The sequence below is a fragment of the Salvelinus alpinus genome, chromosome 29 (genome assembly GCF_045679555.1).
Source record: "Salvelinus alpinus chromosome 29, SLU_Salpinus.1, whole genome shotgun sequence".
In the NCBI taxonomy this organism is placed as follows: domain Eukaryota; kingdom Metazoa; phylum Chordata; class Actinopteri; order Salmoniformes; family Salmonidae; genus Salvelinus; species Salvelinus alpinus.
The window spans coordinates 28,333,244-28,342,993 of NC_092114.1; the positions used below are offsets into that span (position 1 = coordinate 28,333,244).

General features: G+C 42.2%; 1 protein-coding gene across 1 annotated transcript; it reads right to left on the reverse strand.

The window, feature by feature from the left end:
* Nucleotides 1-6,110: 6,110 nt before the first annotated feature.
* LOC139559454 (ADP-ribosylation factor-like protein 4A) lies at nt 6,111-9,705 on the reverse strand. Its single transcript, XM_071375500.1, has 2 exons — nt 9,291-9,705; nt 6,111-8,461 (listed from the first exon to the last, which is right to left on the reverse strand). Exon 2 carries the CDS (start codon nt 8,348-8,350, stop codon nt 7,742-7,744), a length of 609 nt encoding a protein of 202 aa, XP_071231601.1. The 5' UTR covers nt 8,351-8,461; nt 9,291-9,705; the 3' UTR covers nt 6,111-7,741.
* Nucleotides 9,706-9,750: the final 45 nt, after the last annotated feature.

A 9,750-nucleotide genomic window follows, 5' to 3' on the forward strand; every position in this document is an offset into this window, starting at 1 on the left:
ATCGCGGAAAAAACGCAGGAAGAAACTTTTTTAGGCTACAGTCCAATGTATGTCTTCCAATGGTGCGACTGCGGTCGGCATCCAAAGATTATCCAACTTCAATAAGCACTTGGAGGTAAGGACGACAGCAGTGGGGTAGTCTACGGCGATACAGATATCACTTATTGATATCTACATGGCGCATTGATGTGAATCACACTGCTGCTCTATCATTTGGCTATTTGCGATTTACGGATTGTAGTTGTTGTGGATGGTTGTTCACACATCTAAATGTGTATTTGAACCCAATACTGGTTGAATTCAATACGTTTTTATGCTGCCTATCTAACATTGTTTTTGAAACCAGTGAACAGGCAGTGAAAAATGTGCTCTTGCAACAGCTGCATAGTGCGGATCCCAGTCTATGGAATAAAAGTTGGGCTTTTATTTCTCAATCTAATTCATGCTGATAAAAAATGTAATCCATAGACCTAATGGACATATGCTCTACTGTAATGTCCTGTGTTAGCAAGGGCGAGCCGATGTAGGCCTCCTCTCAGGAAAGCCATGCTGCAGGGAGTGGTTACTCTGGTTCCTCTCTTATCAATGAGTCCCTTCCTCTGCCCGACGGCCTCACCAGCCACACCCTGGCTGCCACAGTTCACACACACTGGAGGTGAGGGAACATCTGAGCTTCACACACACACCCATCCAACAGGAATGATTCACAGCTCTGGAGTATTGACTGTGCTAGACCTGTGAGACAGACAGGCTTCAAATGACTGGTAATAGTGATAGAATTGGCTATTTGCGATTTACGGATTGTAGTTGTTGTGGATGGCTGTTCACACATCTAAATGTGTATTTGAACCCAATAATGGTTGAATTCAATAAGTTTTTATGCTGCCTATCTATAAAAAAATAAAATCCATAGGCCTAATGGACATATGCTCAAACTCGCACACTTTTGATAAACTTAAAGAGGCAATCTGTAGTTGCTACATCTATTTTTTTTACTTAAAAAGTATATATATATATACACTACCGTTCAAAAGTTTGGGGTCATATCGAAATGTCCTTGTTTTTGAAAGAAAAGCACATATTTTGTCCACTAAAATAACATCAAATTGATCAGAAATACAGTGTAAACATTGTTAATGTTGTAAATGACTATTGTAGCAGGAAACTGACAATTTTTTATGGAATAACTACATAGGCGTACAGAGGCCCATTATCAGCAACCATCACTCCGGTGTTCCGATGACACGTTGTGTTAGCAAATCCAAGTTTATCATTTTAAAAGGCTGGAGTCATTAAAACTAGTTCTTCAACCACTCCACAAATTTCTTGTTAACAAACTATAGTTTTGGCAAGTCGGTTAGGACATCTATTTTGTGCATGACACAAGTAATTTTTCCAACAATTGTTTACAGACAGATTATTTCACTTATAATTCACTGTTTCACAATGCCAGTGGGTCAGAAGGTTACATACACTAAGTTGATTGTGCCTTTAAACAGCTTGGAAAATTCCAGAAAGTGATGTCATGGCTTTAGAAGCTTCCGATAGGCTAATTGACATCATTTGAGTCAATAGGAGGTGCACCTGTGGATGTATTTCAAGGCCTACCTTCAAACTCAGTGCCTCTTTGCTTGACATCATGGGAAAATCAAAAGAAATCAGCCAAGACCACAGAAAAATAATTGGAGACCTCCACAAGTCTGGCTCATCCTTGGGAGCAATTTCCAAATGCCTGAAGGTACCACATTCATCTGTAAAAACAATAGTACGCAAGTATAAACACCATGGGACCACGCAGCCGTTATACCGCTCAGGAAGGAGATGCATTCTGTCTCCTGGAGGTGAACGTACTTTGGTGCGAAAGGTGCAAATCAATCCCAGAAAAACAGCAAAGGACCTTGTGAGGATGCTGGAGGAAACAGGTACAAAAGTATCTATATCCACAGTAAAACGAGTCCTATATCGACATAACCTGAAAGGCCGCTCAGCAAGGAAGAAGCCACTGCTCCAAAACCGCCATAAAAAAGCCAGATTATCGTTTGCAACTGCACATGGGGACAAAGATAGTATTTTTTGGAGAAATGTCCTCTGGTCTGATGAAACAAAAATATAACTGTTTGGCCATAATGACCATCGTTATGTTTGGAGGAAAAAGGGGGATGCTTGCAAGCCGAAGAACACCATCCCAACCGTGAAGCATGGGGGTGGCATCATCATGTTGTGGGGGTGCTTTGCTGCAGGAGGGACTGCAGGAGGCACTTCACAAAATAGATTGCATCATGAGTATGGACAATTATGTGGATATATTGAAGCAACATCTCAAGACATCAGTCAGGAAGTTAAAGCTTGGTCGCAAATGGGTCTTCCAAAGGGACAATGACCCCAAGCATACTTCCAAAGTAGTGGCAAAATGGCTTAAGGACAACACAAAGCCCTGACCTCAATCCTTAGAAAATTTGTGGGCAGAACTGAAAAAGCCCAAAAGGCTCCTTAACAGCTTCTATCCCCAAGCCATAAGACTGCTGAACAATTAATCAAATGGCCACCCATACTATTTACCCCCCCCCCCCCCCCCCCCCACACACACACACTGCTGCTACTTACTTTCGTTTATTTAGCAAATATTTTCTTAACTCTTTCTTGAACTGCATTGTTGGTTAAGGGCTTGTAAGTAAGCATTTCACGGTAAGGTCTACACCTGTTGTATTCGGAGCATGTGACAAATAAAATTTGATTTGTTTTGCTTTGAGTAGGGCGGCTAACAGTGGTGCAAAAAGTAACCAGTTGTCATACTTAAGTAAAAGTAAAGATACCTTAATAGAAAATTACTCAAGTAAAGGTGAAAGTCACCCAGTAAAGTACTACTTGAGTAAAAGTATATTTGTTTTATATACTTTAGTATCAAAAGTAAATGTAATTGCTAAAATATACTTAAGTATTGAAAGTAAAAGTAAAAGTATAAATCATTTCAAATTCCCTATATTAAACAAACCAGACGGCACCCTTTTCTAGTTTTTATCTATTTACGGATAGCCAGGGGCACACTCCAACACATAATTTACAAACTAAGCATTTGTGTTTCGTGAGTCTGCCAGATCAGAGGCAGTAGCGATGACCAGGGGTGTTCTCTTGATAAGTGTGTGAATTTGACCATTTTCCTGTCCTGCTTGCCATGCAAAATGTACTTTTGGGTGTCAGGGAAAACGTATGGAGTAAAAAGTACATTATTTTCTTTAGGAAAGTAGTGAAGTAAAAGTAAAAGTTGTCAAATATATAAATAGTAAAGTAAAGTACAGATACCCCAAAAAACGACTTAAGTAGTACTTTAAAGTATACTTTACACCACAGCTGGCTATTAAGTCCTATGTTTTGGGTTATGTTCAGGTAAAACTATTTGTTTAATCTATTCTTCCATATTTCCAAGTCCTATTCTTGAAGATCAAGGGGTATAACATTTATTGGAATGACTGGAATTCTGATAGACTTTGGTTTTTAATGTAAAGATATAATTTAATCATATTATTATATGTAGTAGAAAGTGATGGGTTAGAAGAAGCCTACATAACCAACCCATAAAGTAAAATTGAACATCCATATATGGCCAGCTATGTAAACTTTAACATTGATTTATCCTGCAATAGATGTCGTTCAATTGGTAACATACATTTTTGTCTTCTTCTAACGCCCCTTAAGGAGAAAGTAATCTAAAAGTAACTGAATGTAATCAGATTACGTTACTGAGTTTGGGTAACCCAAAAGATACATTACTGATTACAATTCGGGACAGTAGTTAATGTGTCGGGGTGGTAGGGTCAGTTTGTTATATCTGGAGGACTTCTCCTGTCTTATCCAGTGTCCTGTGTGAATTTAAGTGTGCTCTCTCTAATTCTCTCCTTCTCTCTCTCTTTCTTTCTCTCCCTCGGAGGACCTGAGCCCTAGGACCATGCGTCAGGACTACCTGGCATGATGACTCCTTGCTGTCCCCAGTCCACCTGGCCTTGCTGCTGCTCCAGTTTCAACTGTTCTGCCTGCGGCTATGGAACCCTGACCTGTTCACCGGACGTGCTAAAAAAGCCAACTGACATTTACTCCTGAGGTGCTGACTTGCTGCACCCTCGTTAACTACTGTGATTATTATTATTTGACCATGCTGGTCATTTATGAACATTTGAACATCTTGGCCATGTTCTGTTATAATCTCCACCCGGCACAGCCAGAAGAGGACTGGCCACCCCTCATAGCCTGGTTCCTCTCTAGGTTTCTTCCTAGGTTTTGGCCTTTCTAGGGAGTTTTTCCTAGCCACCGTGCTTCTACACTTGCATTGCTTGCTGTTTGGGTTTTAGGCTGGGTTTCTGTACAGCACTTTGAGATATCAGCTGATGTACGAAAGGCTATATAAATAAATTTGATTTGAGGTAACTAGTAACTGTAACAGATTACTTTTAGAAAGTAACCTACCCAACCCTGTGTGTATGTGTATGTGTGTACCCCTGGCCATGGGAACAGAGAGGCCTTAACCTCTGGTGCCACACGGACCTGTCTGACGTCACTATGATGGAAACATTGACATGGGCACTGGGCAAACGGCCATTTCGCCTGGAGAAGAGATGTCACAGAAAGTGTGTGCCACCGTTGACATGGCAAGGCCCTGGCCGATCGTTCAGTCATTTACACATGTAATAGGAAGTAAAACTTGGTTAGATGTAGTATTGAAATGTTTCATCCAAATGTTTACAGCAGAGCCAATGGGAGTTTGAAAGAGTAGTATGGAGCTTTACAAGTCAAATCAATATTACTTATGTTCCCTGCCGCTTATTTAGTTGCAAAAATGTTCATGTTGCTCCTCCATTAAATTAATACTCAATTCTTAAAAATGTTGGTGCAGGACCAGGTTTTCTGTAGACAAACATGCAGTGAGAGAACATACATACAGAGAGAATTTGTTTGCATATTTCATTATAGTGCGGCGCACAATTGGCCCAGCGTCGTCCGGGTTTGGCCGGTGTAGGCCGTCATTGTAAATAAGAATTTGTTCTTAACTGACTTGCCTAGTAAAATAAAAGTTACTTTTTTTTTTAAATCTCTGAAACAATTAACTGTGAGACATTTTCAGTTTCACCTCCATTATCCATACCTGTCAGATAGATACCTGGGTGACCTGGAGCCGCTGTGTGTGTGTGTGTATGTGTGTACCTGTGGGTGTGCCTGCGCATGTGTGTGTGCCCTCCCCTCATATGACTGTGCCCTCACCTCCATCCATCCAATAACCAGGAAAGGGCTTAACAGGGTAAATGCTTCCAGAGAGATCACTCCTTACTGGGTCATCTCTGACCAATGCCCCCTCTCCTCCCCCCCCCTATTAGTCTGTTATTGTTCTGAGGAGGGCGGGTTCTCCTGGGCTAGAACTGACGGTGTCCGCTTGTCTCTTCTCCAAACACAGTCACCAACACCATTGAAACCAGCCCCAGATAAGACAAGACATTTCAACAGCTGGTAATGTGAACGTGTTATACTGTTTCTTCTGTAAGTAGCCTCGATCCCAAGACCACCTGATCCAGAGTTCTAGTTCTGTGCCCAGCTTAAAATCCCACCATTAGGACCCTGTCCATTATGCATATCATGCTTTTCCCTGTGTTTCTCAGGAATATTCATGAGCCTTAGAACACCAGCCTCAATTCTAGCTAACAGTGAGAGGCTGTTGAACCTGAATTAGTTTCACCACTGAATTCAGGGTGTTTGGGGCGTAGTCAGTGAGACCAGGTTGGTGAAAAGTGAAACAGTGTGTCTGTGTGTGAGAACAGTAAAGTAGACGGTGTAATGAACGCACTTGATTCGGATTGCAGTGCAGCCGCTCTAGTTTGTTATTCTGTTTCTACACTGAACATGAGGGCAGGAACCTATTGCATGAGGAAATATCAGTGAGTCGACATTTTATTTGCCCCCAAAATCTGATGCAGTGTAAATGCCATATAACTGCTGATAAGCTAGGACAGAAGCGCAACATAAATATTCTTCCTCTGAAAATAGTATTCACAAACCTGTTACCCAATGTCTAATGCCATCTAGGAAATTAATTTACCACTTTTGATGAGAAACTGTTCAATATCATGTTAGTGTTTAATTGTTGCTTTATTCAATGTGAACACATTTATACAAACAAATACATAAATATGAGCACCCCTCCCCCTCACACACAGACAGAGTAAACAGGGGGACAACTGACATTCCAATGTGATAACAGCATACATAACAATTTTTTTTTAACGCTTCCTTCGAAGCAATATCAACATTTCACTTCTTTAAGTATCATAATAAACCTCATACAAAAATCTGATGCAATTTCTAAGGTCAGAAAACAGACCAATAAAGTGCCTTTATTTGACTGTCTATCAACATGGAAGTCCATGGGTGCGTTCCAGGTACACAAACTCTGCACAAGTCTGAGATCTGATCAGATCTTTATATCTGCGGAACTATTTAATGTCTTAGGAACCACATCAACATGATATAACAAACCTATAAACTGCAAGGACCTAAGTAGAATGAGTATCTGGAACGCTCCCAAAGTTTTAGGTAGATAGCGAAGGGCTAAATCTACAGATTCAGCCCTACTTCGCCATCTACCTAAAACTTTGGGTGCGTTCCAGATACACTCACTCTACTTAGGTCCTTGCACCCAAAGTCTTAGGCAGGTACTAGGATTGGATCTGACAGAAGCCTGACACTTGGAGTACAGGATCCAGATCAGACAGCTAGCCAAGCCAGGAAGGAATATTCAGGGTATGCTGAGCCAACAGCATGTCAAATCAACAGAATTACACAAGACAACCACCCTGCCTGACAGCCGTTTTTACCCCTACCTCCCACCTAACCCAAATGATAGGCTATTTAATGTGACTAAGTGCTGTAGATTCTTATCATGTATCACTGATGAAACAATAAGGTTGTTACATATCGTTTAAAAACATCCATCTCTGTATTCTCTTCTCAGTGAATCATCAAGCTTATGCTAAACTCGTCTATCTAGACCCTCTCGACTTCCATTGAGCAACATGGAGACAGAATACTGACTGATTGTAAGACCAACTTTGAGGTCACACTAACAAGTGACTGACTGCAACTTGATTGTCCTTTGTGTTTTCCACATGTAATCTCATTGTCAACAAAGGCTTTGGTAAACCGATCATTTCAATGTGTTTTCATGCTTCAAACTGATTGAAAAGCAGGCTACATACATTTGTAACACTTGAGAGTATAGACAGAACACAATCAAGTGTATATATTTGACTTCTGACACTTCAACAGTGTTTTGATTGTTTTGTCTCTGAGAACCCCTGTGTGCCTCATGGTATAGAATAACACTTTGTTTAAACATACATCAGTGTACACTGTCCTGTGATGCTGTGCCAGCCAAGATAGTTGCCTTCCAAAGTCCATGAAAATCTATTCCATCAGTTCCTGTGAGGACAGAGTGACAACAGCCCTGAACAGACTTAGTCCCATTCCATATGACTAATACAACTCAGCCAAAAGAGAGGCAGGCAAGCAGCTGACCCATCACTGAGGGCTCCACGAGACACTGAGCATTATGGGTACTGTAGTACATCATGCTACAGTCAACACCACGTGTCCTGCTCATGGTTAACACCACAACAGGTGAGTCCCCATCCACCACCATTGTTAGCTTAAGTCCTTGTGTAGCTCCAACAAGATGGCGGTTGTGTGTGCGCGACTCTTCAGATCATCTCTTCTTCTGTTGAGCTTTCTGTGTCTTCTTCCGTTTGTTGATCATGGCGTGGAGCTTCTCCAGACCTTCCTGTAGCCCCTCCCCTATGATAGCGCAGGCGGGCTGCAGGTGCCAGGGCGTTCCATTACCCAGCTCCCCTAGCGCCAGAGAGCGCTCCATCTCGTGAAGCGGCAGAGAGTTCCTCAGGTCCTGCTTGTTGGCCACCACTAGAACCGGCACCCCTTGATTCTCCGCTAACCTCGTGATCTTATGGAGCTCCGTCTTGGCTTCCTCTAGGCGCTCGATGTCGACGGAATCCACCACGAACACAATGCCGTCAGCACACCGTGTGTACGAGCGCCACAGGGGGCGGAGCTTCTCCTGACCGCCCACGTCCCAGAAGTGGAACGCCGCTTTCCGCCAGGACTTTCCACCTGCGCTCAGGGATACTTTGATCTTCTCTGTGTTGAATCCCTTAGTGGGGACCGTGTTCACAAACTCATTGAAGCGAAGGCGGTAGAGGACAGTGGTCTTCCCAGCGCAGTCCAGACCCAGGATGACAATATGGAGGGCCTGGAAGGACGGAAGGCTGGGGAAGATCTGGTCTGATAATCCATTCCCCATCTTGTTATTCACGTTTTGAGGGAGACAGGGGAGTGTCGTGCTGGTGCTGCGTCAACAAATAATCACAAGGCTTCTCATTCCCTTCAGAGGGGGCTGTGCTGCAGCATTCACCTGGAAATAAAGGAGAGGATACAATGTAAGCAGCTGTGAAAATCACTCCACAACCAACAAGAACAGCAGTCTACTGCTTTATAATTGGAGGGGCTTTAAACTGTGCGTGAATATAGCCTAGGCCTATACAGACTCTTTATTCTCTTTCTCATTGTAAGTGAATATACTCACTCTCCCCCCTCTTTGTTATTCTTACGCCTTTACATCTTTAATATTTCGGGACATAGGAGATGAATGAGAGGAGACTATTTGCACATGTAGCGTATTGATTAGCGCTCGGAGCTCGGTGGATTTCACACGCTAATTCTCATTCATAGGCAGTAGGCTATCGACATTGAATGACAAGTACGCCGGCGCGCTCCCAACCAAAATCCTATTTGAACTGTCTTCGGGTTGATGATCATTGCTGTTAGCACAAGAGCGTGGAATGGCATTATTCTGCCAAATCCTAAATTGAGAGAATTATCTAGGAATTATCTAGGCTACACAAGACTGACTTGCTGGCCATCAAGAAGCTGTTACACGGCAACATCAGCCTACTACCACTAATTGTAAAACAAATGGCTTGACAAGCAGACAGGTGTTATACCAACAAGTGCTATGAAAGAAAACGATGAATCGAATGCTCTGATATATTAGCAGGCTATTGCTAGTTTGCTACTCAATCATCTTGCACTCAATAACAGGCAGTCTAGGTAGACACCAATGCAAGCTGTCATGAAAAACTGCAGACGATGGGTTGGGTATAGGCTAATTTATTCCACATATTGTACTGTGCATAATCTCTATGCATGGAAAAATATATATAATTTGTATACTGCACACCTACCTTTGTGATGTAGACATATGGACTTTCCAAAACATGAAAGCGAAATCGTTGCAGGGTTTCCTGTATGATCTCCTCTCTCTTGCTCACTATCACGACCATACGACTACTGAAAGATAAAAGTAGACTGACTCCCTCTCTATTCCATTCCCGCACCCCGGGTTCAACCCAGAATATTTCTAGTGTGAGCTCTGGTTGGTTAACGTCCCAGCGCGCTCCGTTTTCTCCTTGTCCGATTGGTGGAACGTTTTCTCCTTGTACGATTGGTGGAGAGCCGTGTCTGTCTCTTATCTGGAACTCATCTATAGGCTACACGTGTGGCTGGTGATAGATTTAGCTCATTTTTCACTTTCAAGTTTCTTTGATTGCAACAAACGTCACGAATATGAAGAATATGAAGATCTAGATATATTTGTTTAAAGATGTGTTCTGCCTAACTTTATATTTTTAAATAAAGATAGGG